Genomic DNA, 21,213 nt, shown 5'->3' with positions numbered 1-21,213 from the left:
CTAATTTTTTTTAATTTTTATTTTATTCATATGTGCATACATTGTTTGGGTCATTTCTCCCCCTTCCTCCACCACCTCCCTTACCCATCCCCCATTCCCTCCCTTAACCCCCCTTACCCTCACTACCAGGCAGAAACTATTCTGCCCTTATCTCTAATTTTGTTGAAGATAGAGTATAAGCAATAATAGGAAGGACCAAGAGTTTTTGCTAGTTGAGATAAGAATAGCTATCCAGGGAGTTGACATGCATTGATTTCCTGTACATGTGTATTACCTTCTAAGTTAATTCTTCTCGAACTAACCATTTCTCTAGTTCCTGGTCCCCTTCTCCTATTGGCCTCTGTTGGCTTAAAGTATCTGCTTTAGTTTCTCTGCATTGAGGGCAACAAATGCTATCTAGTTTTTTGGGTGTTTTACCTATCCTCATATCTTCCTTGTGTGTTCTCGCTTTATCATGTGATCAAAGTCCAATCCCCTTGTTGTGTTTGCCCTTGATCTAATGTCCGCATATGAGGGAGAACATATGATTTTTGGTCTTTTGGGCCAGGCGAACCTCACTCAGAATGATGTTCTCCAATTCCATCCATTTACCTGCTAATGATAACATTTCATTCTTCTTCATGGCTGCATAAAATTCCATTGTGTACAAATACCACATTTTCTTAATCCGTTTGTCAGAAGTGGGGCATCTTGGCTGTTTCCATAACTTGACTATTGTGAACAGTGCTGCAATAAACATGGATGTGCAGGTGCCTCTGGAGTAACCTGTGTCACATTCTTTTGGGTATATCCCCAAGAGTGCTATTGCTGGATTATATGGTAGATCAATGTTTAGCTTTTTTAAGTAGCCTCCAAAGTTTTTTCCAGAGTGGTTGTACTAGTTTGCATTCCCACCAGCAGTGTAAGAGGGTTCCTTTTTCCCCACATCCTCTTAAACACCTGTTGTTAGTGGTGTTGCTAATGATGGATATTCTAACAGGGGTGAGGTGGAATCTTAGTGTGGTTTTAATTTGCATTTCCTTTATTGCTAGGGATGGTGAACATTTTTTCATGTGTTTTGTGGCCATTTGAATCTCTTCTTTTGAGAAAGTTCTGTTTAGTTTACTTGCCCATTTCTTTATTGGTTCATTAATTAAGGGAGAATTTAGTTTTTTAAGTTCCCTATATTTTCTGGTTATCTGGTTATCAGTTCTGTTGTTGTCTCATCAAAGGGGAAAAAAACAAACAAACAAAAAAACAAAAAAAAACACCAAAACACCACAAAGTGTCCCAAGTTCAAGTGCAATACAGTTTCAGGAAGTTTTTCAGCATGCAGATGTAGTTTGGTTGTTGTCTCATCAAAGGTAGGGAGAGAGAAAAAAATAAAGTCTGGAGACAGTTCTGTGAATGGCTATCTTGGCTGTGGCTCACCTGCCCGCTGCTGTCAGCCTGCTGTTGCTGGAGGCTTTATTTATGCAGATCTCAGGAGTGAGCTTAACACTCACCTAGCCTCTCAGGCTTTGTTTACTTAGAGTTCTCCTAGGTGCAACCACCACTGCTACAAGATTTCCCCTTTCCAAGCACACTGGGGGAGGTGACACTACTCCTGCTTTCTCAGGCTGCCATGTTTATTTACAGTTCACATGGGAAGTGGGCCTTCCCCCCTCTCCTGTGGAGTTTTCCTCCCATTGCCACTTTTACAAGCTTTCCTGCTCCTGGTTGCTGGGCAGGTGCTGCCGCTCCTGCCTTCTCTGGCTGGCTTGTTTATTTACAGTTCCGTGAGGGATTTCCCCTCCCCTCCTTCGGTGCTATGAAGGAGCACCTCTTTACTACCTGTCTTTTTTGTTGTTTTTGTTTATTATTCATTTTTTTTTCTCTTTTTTCCCTGTGTGGGGGGTCAGTCTGTCCAGGGGGCTATGCTGATCTGGTCCAGGTTTGTCTGTGGAAGTACCATGTGCCACTTAGCTCACTTTGTGTTCTCCTTCTCCCAAGAAGTCTGGGAACAGGCGTCTGGTGGTGCAGGAGCCCTGCTGGTTTCTCCATTTAGCGTGGAGTGGGGATGCTACGCAAGGGCTGGGGGTGTAGAGGAATCAAAGTTTTGCCTCTTCTCGGTGGTTTTTCCTGTAAGGTGTATCTCCAGTGTCTCTCCAAGATTTTGTTTTAGGAAACACACTTTCTGCTTCCTCCCTCTAGTGGCCATCTTGAAATCAGTTGATCAAAGTAATTTATGTGCATATATGTATATAAGCAAATATCACAGTGAAATCCCTTGGTATAATTAATTTATGCTAATAAAATTTTGAAAAAGGTAAACAAGGGAGGGAAAGAGGATTGTTGGACTAGCCCATTGGTAGTGGTGGAGCAGGTAGGAAGTGAAATACTTAACTAATAATTTAGATCTTAATCATCTTACTCCTGAACTACACTAGGCTTGCTTTCTTTAGTCTCTTCTTCCTCCAATCCATTTTTACAAAAGCCATATTAGTCACTCCTACCATAAATTCCTCCCCCCTTTTTTTGTGGTAAAGGAGATTGAATCTAGGGCCTCACACATGCTAGGTAAGTGCTCTACCATTTAAGCCATTGCTCTGGCCCTTTTGTACTAATTTTGTGTTTGAGATAGTTCTCACTAACTTTGTCCAGGCTGGTCTCAAATTCATGATCCTCCTGCCTCAGCTTCCCAAGTGCTGAGATTACAGCTCTGAAGAAGAATCACCTCTTCCCCCAGGTCCACAGTGTTATATCCCCTGCAGGCACCTTCTTATCACTGGATGTTATGCTAGGTCTTGATGCAGAAATGATCCTTCATTTTATGTTGAAGAAGCAAAGATGAGAAGTTCAGTAAATGATTCAAAGTTACTCTAGTCAATGGCTGAACTAGTAATAATACTGATTATATGGGAAATGTGATTCACAGCTTTACATGTTAAAAAAAGGAGGTGATAGCTGGGAACCAGTGAGTTCACACATGTAATTCTAGCTACTTAGAAGGCAGCTATGCTCACCACTATGCCACCAATGCATTTAATTCATTGGTGGCTGAGATTGGGAGGATCACAGTTCAAGGCCAGCCCAGGCAAGTTTTTTAAGAGACCCATTTCTAAAAAATAACCACAACAAAGTTGTGGGGCTCAAGCGGTAGAGTGCCTGCTTTGCAAGCATGATACCCTGAGTTCAACCCCAGTTACACCTCTCCAAATAATAATAATAAATAAAAAGGAGGAGAGTACATTTGAATAATAGCTGGTTTAGGCTGGGACATAATGACTTACTGCATGCCCATTGTTTTAAAAATTGGCTACATGAAGATGGCAACTAGATGGAGGAAGCAGAAAGCGTGCTTCCTAAAGTAAAATCTTGGAGAGATGCTGGAGAACACCTTGCAGGAAAAACCTCCAAGAAGAGGTAAAACTCCAACATCACCACAACCCCAGCCTGCACATAGCATCCCCACTCCACGGTAAACAGAGAAACCAGGAGGGCTTCTGCACCACCAGATGCCAGTGCCTAACCTGCTTGGGAGAAGCAGACCACCAGGTGAGCTAAGTGGCACGCAGTACTCCCACAGACAAACATGGGCCAAATCAGCATAGCCCCCTGGACAGACTGACCCCCCACCCAGGGAAAAAAAACAAACTGAATAATAAACAAGCAGCTGGCAAAAAAAAAAAAAAGACACGTAGCCAAGAGGGAGGGGCGCCCTGAGCACCGAAGGAGGGGGGAGGGGCAATCCCTCATGGAACTGCAAATAAACAAGCTGGCCAGAGAAGGCAGGAACAGCGGCACCTGCCCAGCAACCAGGAGCGGGAAAGCTTGTAAAAGTGGCGATGGGAGGAAAACTCCACAGGAGAGAGGGAAGGCCCACTTCCCATGTGAACTGTAAATAAACATGGCAGCCTGAGAAACCAGGAGTAGTGTCACCTCCCCCAGTGTGCTTGGAAAGGGGAAATCTTGTAGCAGTGGTGGTCACGCCCAGGAGAACTCTAAGTAAACAAAGCCTGAGAGGCTAGGTGAGTGTTAAGCTCACTCCTGAGATCTGCATAAATAAAGCTTCCAGCAACAGCAGGCTGACAGCAGCGGGCAGGTGAGCTGCAGCCTAAGATAGTCATTCACAAAGCTGTCTCCAGACTCTTTTTTGTTTGTTTCTCTCTTCCTTTGATGAGATAACAACCAAACTACACCTGCATGCTGAAAAACTTACTGAAACTGTATTGCATTTGAAATTGGGACACTTTGTGGTATGCTTTTTTGTTTTGTTTTTTGGGTTTTTTGTTTGTTTGTTTGTTTTCCCCATTGATGAGACAACAACAGAACTACATCTGAGACACCATCTCCAGGATTGGAGGCTGAGGGACTAACAACAAAATTATTAAGACTGAAACTTTATTGCATTTGAACTTGAAGATTTTTTTTATTTAATTTTAGTTTTCAATCCTCTCTCTGTCTCACTAATACCTGCTTAGCTTACTGTTGATTAGTACACTATCTCTCCCTGTTTATATCTTTGACACAGTATTTTTTGTTGTTTGTTTTGTTTTATACTTGTTTGTTTATTTGTTTTTCCCTTTTTCTTTACCTTCTTTGCTTTCCCTCTCCTCTCACCCTTCCATTCTAAATATCACCATTATTATTATTGCAAGGTAGAAAATACTTAATTGTACACAGTACAGGGACAGTAACAATACCAAGGGCAATGATGGGAAGACAGAAAAAACAGGGAAACAGGTTTCCCCATAGCAAAAAATTAGTACAGGAACAAGAGGGAAATGAAGAAAACAGAAACTCAGATCCAGACTCCAACAAATTGAAGATAAACTATGACAAAGAACCAAAGAACCAAAGAACAATCTGAAAGAACAAATCCTCTGAGTAATCAATGAGAATTTTATAGAGATGATACTGGATATGGTCAACCAAAATGTACAGGAGACACTCAAGAAATTCCAAGACAACAAAAATAGAGAATTTGAGAAAGCACAAGAAGAAATACAAGAAACCACAGAAGCACTGTATAAACACTAAAGTGAAACAAAGAACACAATTAATAACGAGATAAATGAACTCAGGACAAAAAGATAATATTAAAGAGGAAACTACTCAGGATATGGAAAACCTCAGAAAAAAGAATGAAACAGAAATGCAAAACAAAATGGAAGGCCAATCCAGCAGAACAGAACAAGCAGAAGACAGAATCTCAGAACTCGAAGATGAAATGGTAATTAAAGTAAAAACCAAAGAACTATTAGTTAAACAACTCAAGACATGCTAAAAGAAAATGCAAGAACTCACTGACTCCATCAAAAGACCAAACCTGAGAATCATGGGCATTGAAGAAGGAGAAGAAGTGCAAGCAAAGGGAATGCATAACATATTCAATGAAATAATTACAGAAAATTTCCCAAATCTAGAAAAATCTATGCCCATACAGATGCAAGCAGCCTCAAGAACAACAAACACACCAGACAAAAATAGATCTACCCCACGGCATATTATCATTAAAACAACAAGTACAGGAACGAGCAAAAGAATATTGAAGGCTGTAAGAGAGAAAAAACAAATAACATACAAAGGTAAACCCATCAAAATCACAGCAGACTTCTCAACAGAAACATTAAAAGTAAGAAGAGCTTGGGGTGAGATCTTCCGGGCAATGAATGAAAATAACTTCAACCCCAGGATACTCTACCCAGCAAAACTATCATCAAAATAGATGGAGCAATAAAAGTCTCCCATGATAAGCAGAAACTAAAACAATATGTGACCACAAAGCCACCACTACAAAAGATTCTTCAAGGGATTCTGCACACAAAAAGAGAAACACAACAAACCATGAAAGGACAGGCAGCACAAAACTACCTAGGGCACAAAGCAAGCCTCAGCAAATATAAGAAAATAGAAATTATACCATGCATTCTATCTGATCACAATGCAATAAAACTAGAACTCAACAACAAAAGTAAAGACAAAAAACATGCAAACAGCTGGAAACTTAATAACTCATTGCTTAATGAACAACATGTCACTGATGAAATAAAAGAGGAAATTAAAAAGTTCCTGGAAGTCAATGAAAATGAAACACAACCTACCGGAACCTATGGGACACAGCAAAGGCAGTCCTGAGAGGAAAGTTTATAGCCATGAGTGCATATATTAAAGACTGAAAGATCCCAAATCAATGACCTAATGATACATCTCAAACTCCTAGAAAAACAAGAACAAGCAAATCCCAAAACAAATAGAAGGAGAGAAATAATAAAAATAAGAGCTGAAATCAATGAAATAGAAACCAAAAAACCATACAAAGAATTAATGAAACAAAAAGTTGGTTCTTTGAAAAAATAAACAAGATCGACAGACCCCTAGCAAACCTGACTCAAATGAGAAGAGAAAAAACCCAAATTAGTAGAATCAGGAATGCAAAAGGGGAGATAACAACAAACACCACGGAAGTCCAGGAAATCATCAGAGACTATTTTGAGAACCTATATTCAAATAAATTCGAAAATCCTAAAGAAATGAACAGATTTCTAGATACATATGATCATCAAAAACTGAACCAAGAGGATATTAATCACCTGAATAGATCTAGAACACAAAATGAAATTGAAGCAGCAATCAAGAGTTTCATCAGGTCCAAGACCTGATGGATTCTCTGCTGAATTCTATCAGACCTTTAAAGAAGAACTGATACCAACCTTCCTTAAACTGTTCTACAAAATAGAAAGGGAAGGAAAACTGCCTAACACATTTTATGAAGCCAGTATTATACTTATCCCAAAACCAGGCAAAGACACCTCCAAAAAGGAGAAGTATAGGCCAAACTCCTTAATGAACATTGATGCAAAAATCCTCAATAAAATAATGGCAATCCGAATTCAACAACACATCAAAAAGATCATTCAGCATGACCAAGTAGGCTTCATCCCAGGAAGGCAGGGGTGGTTCAACATACAAAAATCAATAAACGTAAGAAACCATATTAACAGAGCAAAGACAAAAACCACTTGATCATCTCAATAGATGCAGAAAAAGCCTTCAATAAAATCCAACACCATTTCATGATAAAAGCTCTAAGAAAACTAGGAATAAAAGGAATGTACCTCAACATCATAAAAGCTATATATGACAAACCTACAGCCAGCATTATACTTAATGGAGAAAAACTGAAACCATTCCCTCTAAAATCAGGAGCTAGTACTGGAATTCCTAGCCAGAGCAATTAGGCAAGAAGAAGGAATAAAAGGAATACAAATAGGTAAAGAAACTGTCAAAATATTCCTATTTGCAGATGATATGATCCTATATCTTAAAGACCCAAAAATCTCTACTCAAAAGCTCCTAGATACCATCAATAGCTATAGCAAGGTAGCAGGATATAAAATCAACATAGAAAAATCATTAGCATTTCTATACACTAATAATGAACAAACTGAGAAAGAATATATGAAAACAATTCCATTTACAATAGCCTCAAAAAAATCAAATACCTAGGTGTAAACCTAACAAAGGATGTGAACGACCTCTACAAGGAAAACTATAAACTTCTGAAGAAAGAGATTGAGGAAGACTATAGAAAGTGGAGCGATCTCCCATGATCATGGATTGGTAGAATCAACATAGTAAAAATGTCTATACTCCCAAAAGTAATCTACATGTTTAATGCAATTCCCATCAAAATCCCAATGACATTCATCAAAGAGCAATTTTATATAATGTATATATTTATATACTATATTATTATATACTATATCACTATATAATATACTATAATAATAAATAAATAACTCCTGCATCTAAATAAAAAGATCATTTTCCATGCTAGAGATTGAACTCAGTGCCTCATACATGCTAGGCAAGTGAGCTATCACTGAGCTACACCCCCTACCCAAGACAACTCAACTTAAAAATTAAAAAGAATTAGGGCTGGGAATATAGTTCAATAGTAGAGCACTTGCCTAACATGCAGAAGGCTCTGGGGTCAATCTCCAGCACCACACACACACACACATACATACAAAAAAATTACAATGAATTAAAAACAGATGTTTCTCCAGAGAAAATATACAAATGAACATATGAAGGGACTAAAAGCATTATAATTAGGGAAACAAAAGTCAGAACTACATTATGAAGATACAACTTCACATCCACTAGAATGACTAAAAAATTTTAAAAGAAAATAACAAATGTTAACAAATATGTGGAGACATTGGAATTTTCATGTACTGCTGTTGAAAGTGGAAAACAGGCAGTTTCTCAAAAGGTTACCTGTAGAGTTACCATGTGACCCAGAAATCACACTTCTATTTATATACCAAAGGAAAGTGGAAACATACAAAATTTTGACATACAAAAATTTTGACATAAAATCTCATTGGCATCATCATTTATAATAGCTAAAAGAGTGGCAAGCCAATGTACATTGACTGATAAATGGATTAAATTCATATCCATATAATGGAATGTTCAGCTATAAAAAGGGATAAAGTACTGATACACCATGGATATTATACCCTTGAAACATTATGCTAAGTGACAGAAGCCAACCACAAAAGCCAACATATTACTTCATGACTCTATTCATGAAAAGCTCAAAACAATTAATCCAGAGAGCTAGAAAGTAAATTAATGGGGCTGGTGGAGTGGCTCAAGTGGTAGAGTGCTTCCCTACCAAGTGCAAGACCCTCAGTTCAACCTCCAGTACCACAGGAAGGAAGGAATGGAGAGAGAGAGAGAGGGAGGAGAGAGAGAGCAAGGAGAGAGAGAGGAAGGGAAGAGGGAGGGAGGGAAGGAGGAAGGAAGAACAGGAACCATAATGGTTGGCAGGGCATTGGTAAGGGAGGAATGGAAGTGTCTGCTAGTAAGTGTAGGATTTCTTCCTTGGGGTATACTAAAATTAAATAATGGAATAATTACACAACTTTGTATATATACTGAAAACCACTCAATTGGACCCTTTAAAAAGGTGAATTTTATGAGAATTATATCTCAATAAAGCTATTATTTGCGTGTGTGTGTGGCACTAGGGTTTGAACTTAGGGCCTTAAGCTTGCTAGACAAGTACTTCATCACTTCAGTCATGCTCCTAGCACTTATAGCTTTGGTTATTTTCCAGGCAGGATCATGTGTGCTAGCATGGGCCAACCTCAGACCATGACCCTCCTACCTATGCCTCCCATGTACTTACAAATGTGAACCACCTCACTCGGCTTTTTTTTTTTTCCTTTTTTTTTTTAATGTTGTGTTGGGGGTACATTGTGACATTTACAAAAGTTCTTATGATATATCAAATATATCATAGTTGAATTCACCTCCTCCATCATTCTCCTTTATCCTCTCTCCTTCTCATTCCTGGAATAGTTTCAACAGGTCTCAATTTTCAATGAACATACATGTGTACACAGTATTTGCACCATACTCACCCTCCTACACCCCTTCCTCACATCCTCCCCTACTCCCACGGGTACCAACCACTCAGCTTTGCTATTGAGATAGGGTCTTACTGACTGTTTTCCAGGCTGGCCTCAAACTGCAATCCTCCTATTTCCATCTCCCAAGTAGTTGGAATTACAGGCATGAGCCACTGCACCCAGCAAATCTGCTATTTTTACAAATCTTAGATATATCCGCCACCAAAAGTCTGATACATGCACCTTTTCCATTCTCAGGATGGTACTCCCACAATAGGCTTCTCCCCAAATATAGAATGATAATACTGAAAATTCTTTTTCAAATTCTGCCACTCTGCCTCCCGGGAGGACATGCTTTCCTGTTTGAGCATCACTGATCAAAATCAAAGGCATAAATTGGGTATTGGGTGCACATTTGTAATCCTAGCACTTGGAAGGCTGAAGCAAGAGGATGGAGAGTTTGAGGCAAGACCCTGTCTTCCAAAAAAACATATAACATTTAATGACTAATGATCATAATATCAAAATTAGTATTAGGCATTTGTTATGGAAGGAATTTAGCTATTACTATTAGTTATAACTAATAATGAAGCTAGGGAAATTGGACCCAATCTCCCATGGATTAGTACTTATAGCAAAGTTAATTATTACTTAAGGAAGATTGTTAAAAAACACGATCTCAGAAATAACAGCATTGGACTTAATTCTCATCTCTTCTGACATTTGAACCACCTTCTGTTCACAACTTACGTGGTGTGGTCATTTTTATGAGGATGGGAGCCACAATATCTTCCAGTTGCTGTCTCTGCTCATAGAGTTCATCAATGGAAGCTTCTGGATGGGTTTCCAGCCACTCATTTTTTGCACGGCTTGCATTAAGGATGGCATTCTAGGGACAAAAACAGTGAATTTATTTTCCACTTATTTATTGAAAAATAAAACTCTATCATGTCTCTAAACCGGCACTGTCCAACTGATCCTTCTGTGATGCTGGGAATGTCCTACATCTGCACTGTCCAGTACAGTGGCCCTAGGTATATTTAGCTGTTGAGTACTAGAAATGTGACTATTTTGACTGAGGAAATGAATTTTAAATGACATTTAATTTTTAATAATTCTAATTTAAATAGGCACATGTGGGTTGCGGCTACTGAATTGAGCAGTAACAGCTCTAACATCAGCAGAATATGAGTTAGTAAAATTCACCATCAAGAATCAAGAAGCTTACAGCAAGGTAGCAGGATATAAAATCAACATAGAAAAATCATTAGCATTTCTATACATTAATAATGAACAAACTGAGAAAGAATATATGAAAACAATTCCATTTACAATAGCCTCAAAAAAAATCAAATACCTAGGTGTAAACCTAACAAAGGATGTGAACGACCTCTACAAGGAAAACTATAAACTTCTGAGGAAAGAGATTGAGGAAGACTATAGAAAGTGGAGAGATCTCCCATGCTCATGGATTGGTAAAACATAGTAAAAATGTCTATACTCCCAAAAGTAATCTACATGTTTAATGCAATTCCCATCAAAATTCCAATGACATTCATTAAAGAGATTGAAAAATCTACCGTTAAATTTATATGGAAACACAAGAGGCCACGAATAGCCAAGGCAATACTCAGTCAAAAGAACAATGCTGGGGGTACCACAATACCTGACTTCAAACTATATTACAAAGTAATAACAATAAAAACAGCATGATACTGGCACAAAAACAGACATGAAGACCAGTGGAACAGAATAGAGGACCTGGATATGAAGCCATACAACTATAACCAACTTGTCTTTGACAAAGGTGCTAAAAATATACAATGGGGAAAAAGCAGCCTCTTCAACAAAAACTGCTGGGAAAACTGGTTAGCAGTCTGCAAGAAACTGAAACTAGAGCCATGTATATCACCCTATACCAATATTAAGTCAAAATGGATCAAGGATCTTAATATCAGACCCCAAACTCTAAAGTTGGTACAGGAAAGAGTAGGAAATACTCTGGAGTTAGCAGGTATAGGTAAGAACTTTCTCAGTGAAACCCCAGCAGCACAGCAACTAAGAGATAGCATAGATAAACAGGACTTCATAAAACTAAAAAGCTTCTGCTCAACAAAAGAAATGGTCTCTAAACTGAAGAGAACACCCACAGAGTGGGAGAAAATATTTGCCAGCTACAATTCAGACAAAGGAATGATAACCAGAATATACAGGGAATTTAAAAAACTAAATTCTCCCAAAACTAATGAACCAATAAAGAAATGGGCAAGTGAACTAAACAGAACTTTCTCAAAAGAAGAAATTCAAATGGCCAAAAAACACATGAAAAAATGCTCACCATCTCTAGCAATAAAGGAAATGCAAATTAAAACCACACTAAGATTCCACCTCACCCCGGTTAGAATAGCCATTATTAGCAACACCACCAACAGGTGCTGGCGAGGATGTGGGGGGAAAAGGAACCCTCTTACACTGTTGGTGGGAATGTAAACTAGTACAACCACTCTGGAAAAAAATTTGGAGGCTACTTAAAAAGCTAAACATTGATCTACCATTTGATCCAGCAATACCACTCTTGGGGATATACCAAAAGACTGACACAGGTTACTCCAGAGGCACCTGCATACCCATGTTTATTGCAGCACTATTCACAATAGCCACCTTATGGAATCAGTCAAGATGCTACACTACTGACGAATGGATCAAGAAAATGTGGTATTTATACACAATGGAATTTTATGCAGCCATGAAGAAGAACGAAATGTTATCATTGTCTGGTAAATGGATGGAATTGGAGAACATCATTCTGAGTGAGGTTAGCCTGGCCCAAAAGGCCAAAAATCGTATGTTCTCCCTCATATGCGGACATTAGATCAAGGACAAACACAACAAGGGGATTGGACTTTGATCACATGATAAAGCGAGAGCACACAAGGGAGGAGTGAGGATAGGTAAGACACCTAAAAAATTAGCTAGCATTTGTTGCCCTCAATGCAGAGAAACTAAAGTAGATACCTTAAAAGCAACTGAGGCAAATAGGAGAGGGGGACCAGGAACTAGAGAAAAGGTTAGATAAAAAGAATTAACCTAGAAGGTAACACACATGCACAGGAAATTAATGTGAGTCAACTCCCTGTATAGCTATCCTTATCTCAACTAGCAAAAACCCTTGTTCCTTCCTATTATTGCTTACACTCTCTCTTCAACAAAATTAGAGATAAGGGCAAAATAGTTTCTGCCAGGTATGGAAGAGGTTGAGGGGAGGGGGAGGAGGTGGAGTGGGTGGTACGGGAGGGGGTGGGGGCAGGGGGGAGAAATGACCCAAGCATTGCATGCACATATGAATAATAAAACAATAAAAATTTAAAAAAAAAACAAAGAAGGAAGGAAAAATAAATAAAATAAATAAATAAATAAAAGAATCAAGAAGCTTTGGGAGGCTATGGAAGGAGGTTTTTAAGTTCAAATCCAGCCTAGGTTACATGGTGCAACCCTGTATCAAAGAAAAAAAAAGAAAAAAGAAATGAGTCAAGAAGTTTGGGCTACTTTACACTTCTCCACTTCTCTCTAATTCTTCATTTTCATTGAGCCCTGTGACAAAGCGAAGTGCTTGCAAAAGGTCGGAAAAGAATGGGTGGATGGTATGAGCTACAAGCAACTCAACAGACAATGATGATACTTTATTCCCTCTTGAATGGTTCACTGAAGGAAGAAGTCCGTGAAATCCAAGCAAAACTCATCTCACTACACATATGCAGCAAACTTCTGATGTCTGATTTGGGATATTTATCACACCGTGCCTCAAAGAATGTACAAATATGTCCATCAAAACAGTAAATTAAAAAGTAGAAAAGCGGAAAAAACATGTCTACTGCATTAAGGTTTGTAATACTACATAGAAAGTAACAAATTCATGTTATATACCATCCACAATATTAAATAATAATAAGCAATGATAGATGCAGAAGGAAATGGAGATGGAAAGGTGTCCATCAGCTATTAAGAAGGGAAAAGCAAATTAAATAGTATACATAGTATGATCCCACATTTAATTTTTATTGGCAGTACTAGGGTTTGAACTCAGTACTGCCTCCCACTTTCCAGGCTGGCACTCTACCACTTGAGCCACTCCCCCAGCCCAATCCCACTTTTATTTTTAAAAAATCTCCCTTATAAACCTGTATTATATATGTGCATCCATACGCTTATATAAGGGAAGGGAAAGTATGGTGAAATTAACACAAAACTACTATCAGAACCACAGGATAATAAGATGGAAAGGGAAAGTGAAAACCATTATGTTGGTTTTAGATGTCTCCATTTTGTCTGATTATTACTGTGTGTACACACATTTTCTAGTTCAGATAACCTTATTTTTAATTGAAATTAAAAGGCTTTTCTAGTAGCTAATTTAAGAAGGCACTATTCCTTTAATGCAAAAAATATTTGCTTTTGCAGATTTAACAGTTCCACCAGGTATTCTAATAGAATTTTTCCTGTATTATGTTTCACAGGATTTCGTAGAGTACTTCATATAAGAAACAAGTTCAGTGTGCAACTTATCAAGTTCTCAGACTTGCTGATGTCATTTTAGCAATAGTGAATTCTTTTTCACATAAATTATGCCAGAGCAAATTCACAGATCATCCTGCACAGAAATGAATGAAGTAATTTAAAACCAAAACAAATTTCTGACACCTTGAACATATGCACAACTAAATCAATAATTAGGCAGGTAGTACTCAGACATAGTAATGTGGCAAGCTGGCCTTATAATAGTTATCTTTACATCTGTTTATCTTTATCCCCAATACAGAAAATTTGATACATTAAAAATGTATTTGTATATGTACACACATACTAAAATGTATATATTAAAAAAATCTTAAGTTTGTAAGTAAAATAATAAAATGAGTATCAGTGCATCTGACTACTCCAATATAAGGACCAGGATACTACCAGTCCTATTAACACATTCCTGTGTGCCCTCTCTCTCACCCAATACCTGCCTCCAAGAGATAACCACGATCTGGGCTTATTCCTTTGCTTTCTTTGCTTTTTTAATAGTTTCACACCATAGTTTAAAATAATATAGTTTTTGTTTACTTCTGAGTTTTATAAAAAATCTATGTAGGAAGTATGGCTCAAACAGTAGAGCACCTGAGCAAAGCCCTGAGTTCAAACCCCAGTCCCACCAATATATATATATATATATTTCTAACATTCATCCATGTTGTTGTGTGTGATATTTGGTGCATCTCTATGTCATTGTTTTAATACTATTTCATGTAAATTTGCTCAGTCTTTCCCTTGTCAATAGTTTATAAAGAAAGGAAGGGAGAGAATAGGAGAAAAGGGGAAGAGGAAGGGAAGAAGAGCATTAGTGTGGAAATTAAGACATAAAACAAAATTCTCAAAAGACTTCAGAACAAGTAGTAATCACAATGTGGCACCTTGTCTTCCTTCAGGAGCTTTCCTGGTCCCTTTTCTGAGTCAGTAAGGATTAGAGAGGCCTTTGTAATATATCTTTTCAGAGCCAGCCTTGCATCTGAAAGAAGAGGACAATAAAAACACACAATAAGAACAAAAAATATGCTCAGCTGTTTGTAAAGTCTATCACATATCCAGAATTTTTATAAAGATTGTGTAGGATACAAATACTGTGTACATGTGTTTGTAAATGGAAAAGTGAGACCTGTTGAAACTATTCCAGGGATGGGGGAGGGGGGGATAAAGAAGAATGATGGAGGGGGTGAATTCAAGTACGATATATTTGATATATTGTAAGAACTTTTGTAAATGCCACAATGTATCCCTAGTACAACAATTAAAAAAAAAGATTATGTAGGATATTTGCTGTCATTGTTTTCATTGAATTTCAGAAAAAGAGGTTAGACTGATTAAAGTACAACGTATTTGTAGGTAAAATACCAAGGCAAAATCCCACTGAACAATGAACAGACACTTACACAATGAAGGACAAGAATGTAAAATAGGTCATGTTAAGGGGAGGGCACTAGCAGGAGGGGGAGGGTAAATGAAAAGAGTAAAGAGGGGTAAATATAGTTGATGAACTTTCTGTACATGTATGAGTATGGAACATTGAAATGTGTTAGAGTCATTTTTAAAAGGCGAGTGGGGAAAGAAGGAGAATAATGGAGTGGATGAACCAAACTGGGATAAAACAGCAAAACCTTCTATATAACTATCATAACTAAGAAAAATGCTTAAAAGTTTTTCAGGAAGATAGCATTCAATGAGTCCATCACTTTGGAGAACTCAATTCTTAAAATTGTGTCAGAATTTTTGAAGAACAAAGGAAATATCAAACTTTGCACTTGATCCCAAAGACACTGCATCTATTAAAATGTCTACTCTGGAGAAAAGAACAACATAGATACTTCCAATACACAAACCATCATTTGTTTTACTGTTCTTGATCCTGCATAAAAAAATTCAAAAATAAAAAAAAAAAGTGCTGGTAGAGTGGCTCAAGTGGTAAAAAATTCAAAAATAGCTTCCTCTTTAAAAATGCTTAAAATAATTCCATTCCCTGTAGTACCCATAATAATGCTATCACAAAATTTGGAAGACCTTCTTAAATAAAATTATAATACTGCTGGCATAGTGGCTCAAGTGGTAGAGTGCCTGCCTAGCAAGCATGAGGCCCTGAGTTCAAACCCCAGTACTGCAAGGAAAAAAAGTAAATAAATAAAATACCTAAAATTATAATACTTTGCTGAGAAAAAATTTTTAAAACTCAAATAAACTGAAGTGCTTATCATACTTCAAGATGGAATAACTGAACTTTGTAAATTATAGATTAGTCTCAAATAAATTTAGACACTGATGTTTTAGTTTTCTGTGGATGCTATATCAAGCACCATAAATTTGGTGGCTTAACAACAACTTGAATTTATCCTCTAGAACTGAGGTTCTAGAGGCTAGGTGTCTGAAATTGACTCTACTGCGCTAAAGTCGATGTGTTGGCAGGACTGATTCCTTCTGCAGGCTTCTAACTGAGAATCTGGCCTTTGCCTTACTAAATTTCTAGTGGCTCCTGAACTCCTTGGCTGCTGGCCCCTTCTTCCATCTTCAAATACATCATCCTAATCTTTGCTTCCTGACATCTGCAGAGATATCTGGGAGGATCCATCTCCTAGCCTCTACTTGAATTGTAACTATGAACATTATAGTACATAGTATATACCCAAGATTGCAGTACACAGTATAATGAATAATGAAGTGCCTGTACAGTGCCTGTACACAGCAAAGCATTCAGTAAGTTTATTATTTTGGTCACTCCTCTTTTTAAAACCCTATAAATCACTCCCTACTCCCTACTGAATAAAAACAGAGCCCTCAAATTATCTTTCTAGCTTCAATTCCCTTCAACATTCATTCAGAGAGTCTATCTACTATTCATTTTCTTCTTCCTCTACCCGCATATCAACATGGTTCCCTCCTTCTGCTCCTTCAGGTTTCTGTGCAAGCATCACCTTTTAGAAAAGATATCTCTCTTAGCCAGGTACAGTGGCTCATACCTGTAATTCCAACTACTCAGGAGGCAGAGATTGGGAGAATCACAGTTCAAGGCCAGCCTAGGCAAAAAGTTAGTGAGACCCCCATCCCAATCAAAAAGTCAGGGGTGGTGCTGGGCGCCTGTAATCCCAGCTACATAGAAGGCATAAACAGGAGAATCATGGTCCAGGTAGGCCAAGGCAAAAACATGAGACCCTATTCAAAAAATAACTAAAGTAAAGGGGCTGAGGGTGTGGCTCAATTGGTAGAGTGCCTGCCTAGCAAGTGTGAGACTTTGAATTCAAACCCCAGATGTGTACCTTAATTTCTCTCATAATACACACAGTCACTCATTCACTGGCTGGCAATTTCCCACCTCCCTTACTGCTATGCTTTTCTCCAGAGCACTCCACAGACACATAGATTTAGATAGAATTATTGTCTGTGTTCCCATGCCAAATAGCAAGCTCCATAAAGGTAAGAATTCTATTTTCTATCGGTATTTTCAACTCAGAGCAGTATTCAACACACAATAGGCACTTAATAAGTGTCAGTTGTACAAATGATTACACAGAATCTTGGAAATTCTGAGATACCCTCTTCATGTGGCCACCACTAAAATTCTACTCCTAATTCAAGGACCATTCAAGAACAATTTTGGAAACCTGCTAATTCCTCCTGGTTAAACTATGCCCTATCAACTGTTACATGTTAATAATTTTATTTAGCTGTCATTTTATGTCATCTTATAATTTTTATTATTATCTTGACTTTTGCTTTTTATCTGTAGATTGTAGCCCCTTAAAATACAGGTCTATATCCCTTTTTTGTCATATATCAAGTCACTTCATCATCTTATCTTTTATCCATATACCACACCACCTTCCTCTCCGCTCATCCACCACCTGACTGCACCACATGGTCTCCAAGGTGGATATAAATAAATTGTTTCTGTGAGATTTTATTAATACTATTACATATTTATCATTAATTTATTAGTAAGTCTTTCATTTTTAAGAATATTGAAGAAGCTCAAAGCATTCTAGTAAAAAGCAACAAAAAGTATCCTTAAGAAACCTAAGGTGATTGGTTGGGTGACACCTTTTAATTCCAGTGTAGTTCTTTGTGATGTCACTGAATTTTTCATCATCAGTTACTGCGACCGATGATGTTATGAGGATCAGTACTGTATTTTCCTAGGTATATTTGGCTGACTGACAAGACTAAGTAAAACTCCTTGATGGAAGCACCATATTAACTAATAGGGCATTTTCCATTCTGTCTGACTAATTTTTTAACTTCAGATTTTCTTCCCAATTGAGAAAGAAAGATGTCTAATCAAGGACCAGCCCTGATTTTTCCTCTGTTGTTTATCTGCTTCTTCGGGGAGAGCTTCTGCATTTGTGATGGAACAATCTGGACAAAAGTTGGATGGGATATTTTTCCAGAAGAAGTGCATTATCTGAAAGTTAAGGATTCTCCAACTCACTGTCTACCTTACCCTCTGGACAGACTATGCTGCAACTTTGCTAACATGGATATATTTCAGAGTTGTTTACACCTCTCTTATATTTTAATACAAGCTCTCTTTTTAATCCTGTCTGTTTTATCTGCACATTACCTGTGGATGAAATGGAAGAAACATCAAAAAAAGGTGAATTTGTGATGCGAATAATTATAGAATCTCAGAGTTTAGAAAATAAGATTATAGCTTCTTTGAAGACAGGCCTCTCTTCTTCTCAATCTTCCCTCTTCCCACTCATCCCCAGTATCTAGCAAGTGTCTTCCACATACAAGGTACTTGACAAATGTGTAAAAAATCCGAAGGTCCTTAAAATCATCTAGTCCAACCCTTCTACTTCAAGTTACAAAACACAACATAAAAGTAGTGACCTACACTGTGTAGAATGTATAGGAAATGAAGGGAAGTCATTTGCTCTTTCTCAGTTGTTTCATAAAATGAGACAAGATCTGGAACAAGAGATCTCTTAAATCTGGAACAAGAGATCTCTTAAAAACATCTGGATCTAAAAACATGAAATACAAAAGTTGGCATGAACTTTTTTTAATGGACTATAAATTAATTTCTAATGTTAGGATAACTTTCTGAGAAACAGAGCTTTTAAACTAATTTCCCACCTTACCAATAGATGGCACCATTGTTTGAGACAATCTTAAAAACTCATTGGCCAAAAACAAAAATTTCCTTGACCTTCAGAACAATTTAGGTATTTATCAATATTATCTTATTTTTAAAGTGGCTTGACTAATATTTTATGGTATTACACATTGAGATTGTTTAATAAAGGAAAAATTGCTAACATTCAAATAACCTCTCTAAGCAGAGTGCTCGAACCATAGAAAGCACTCATTAAATATTTGTTGGTGGCAATAATGATCAATCAAATCTTTTGTTGCATATTACAGAAGAGCATTTCTTCTACACTTATATGTTTCTTCTATAGTAACTTCTCTTTTGTATATATAACTGGTAAATTCATTTTAATAGAACTTAAGTTTATAAGCTAGGCATGGTGGCTCACATCTGTAATCCCAGCTATTCAGAAGGTAAAGATAGAGAAGATTACATTTTGAATCCAGTCCAGGCAAAAAGTTAGCAAGATCCCATGTCAATAAGTCAGGTGCGATGGTGTGCACCTGTGGTTCCAGCTACCTAGGAGACCATAGGTAGGAGAACTGCAGTCTGAGGCCACCCCCAGGGAAAAGCAGGAGACTCTACCTAAAAATAACTAAAGTTAAAAAGGTCTGGGGGCATGGCTCAAGTGATAGAGCATTTGCCTACCAACTGCAAGATCCTGAGTTCAAACTCCACTACTGCAAAAAAAAAAAAAAGAATTTAAATTTGTTTATATATTCAGAATATAAATTTAATTTGAACTAAGATAAAAATTTCTATCATTTGTTTTTTCTCCTTTCAGCTGAAAAAACAAGCCTCCTTAGATAAGTTTGGTAATGATCTAAAAAGTCCATCCATCTATGACATTGACCAAATACTCTGCAGACTGCTGGCCACAACATCATTGATGACCAAGTACCTGAAGCAGGTGTCCCAACATTCTTCCTCTAAGAAAGTTAAGCACCGAAAATTAAAGAGGAAGAAGAGTGGAGGAGGAGCCAGAGGACATTAAAAATAAGCATATGCAAATATAGCTCAATCAAATATGGAGATTACAAAAGAAATCTATTGAGAGAACTTCTCTAAGGATAAAAATGGTTTATTAGGAGGCTTTGTAATTTTTTTGCCACAATATTTACTGAAATTTTTCAAAGAAGTCTGGATTTCCATTCAACTATAAAAGAATCCATACTTACTAAGGTGGCTCCCAGAATAAAATGAAAACACCTTAGCCTGGCATTTAAGGGTATAATCTGGCTGTACTTACAGCAGCAGCATTTTTCAAGTACTGACCACATGACAGGTATTGTGCTAAGTGCTTTACATCATCTCATTTAATTCTCACAACTCTCAAGAGGAAGGAACTATTATTGGTCCCCTTTTTCAGAAAAGGAAACTCAGGTATAGAGAATGTAAGTGCCTTATCCAAGGTTTTAGAGGTTTCCAGTAGAGACACCAGCATTGAAACTCAAGCAGTCTCAAAGGCCATGTACCTAGCCCTCCTATTCCACCTATATCATAGCCTACCTGTGAAAACTCTGACTCACTGCTACAGTAAGGCAATCTTTTCACTGTCCTCCAACATGCCACTTTCATCCCCAGTTCTAAATTTTGCTCATGCCCTTTCTCCTTCTATTACATATTCAAATCTCATCCATTCTGCAAGGCCCAGCTCAACCCCAAAATGCTGACTGCATGTTCTCTGACTGCCCCATAGCATGGATAGCATGGACTGTCTGCTCGGCCAACTTTTACCCTTAATCATAGTCTTTCCGATATTGTTACATAACTGTTGAATATGTATATAGACTATCATTCCCATAACAATGTCCACAAGGCAGGAACAATCCATTGTACCTACAAGCATACTGTCATATTCAATAGTATGTATTAAATAAATACTTAGTTGAAAACACAAATGCAGATAACCATGCAAAATGAATGCTGTAATGCTTATAATCACTATTTTTATAACATCTTTGCACACATACAAAGTTACATAGGTCTGTCTTCCTGGAATCTCTCTAAGCTATATTCTATGGGGCTATGGGAATTATGTAAACAAATATTAGCAAAAGTCAACATGTTTTTGAATTTTATATTAAAGTAGAATATGCATACAGAAAGTTGAAAAATTATGTGTGCAGCTCAATGAATTTTCATAAA

The 21,213-nt window shown here is 37.5% G+C and overlaps 2 protein-coding genes across 3 annotated transcripts in view; one reads left to right on the top strand and one right to left on the bottom strand.

The window, feature by feature from the left end:
• The window catches only part of Ankrd45 (ankyrin repeat domain 45), a 116,954-nt gene that overhangs the window by 60,949 nt on the left and 34,792 nt on the right, over window positions 1-21,213 (bottom strand). For both annotated transcript variants that reach the window (XM_074047458.1, XM_074047459.1), the window contains exons 4-5: window positions 14,843-14,937; window positions 10,140-10,278 (exon numbers count right to left, since the gene is read on the bottom strand). In XM_074047458.1, coding sequence (XP_073903559.1) covers window positions 10,140-10,278; window positions 14,843-14,937 — 234 coding nt within the window. The remainder of the gene's footprint in view (window positions 1-10,139; window positions 10,279-14,842; window positions 14,938-21,213) is intronic.
• Window positions 18,241-20,059, top strand: Tex50 (testis expressed 50). The gene is made up of 2 exons (XM_074048895.1): window positions 18,241-18,564; window positions 19,850-20,059. The coding sequence occupies exons 1-2, from the start codon at window positions 18,241-18,243 to the stop codon at window positions 20,057-20,059; spliced, it is 534 nt and encodes a 177-aa protein (XP_073904996.1).

Source organism: Castor canadensis, chromosome 11 (assembly GCF_047511655.1).
Source record: "Castor canadensis chromosome 11, mCasCan1.hap1v2, whole genome shotgun sequence".
Taxonomy (NCBI): domain Eukaryota; kingdom Metazoa; phylum Chordata; class Mammalia; order Rodentia; family Castoridae; genus Castor; species Castor canadensis.
Note: the sequence above shows the minus strand (reverse complement) of the source record. Positions and strands in the feature narration are given on the sequence as shown.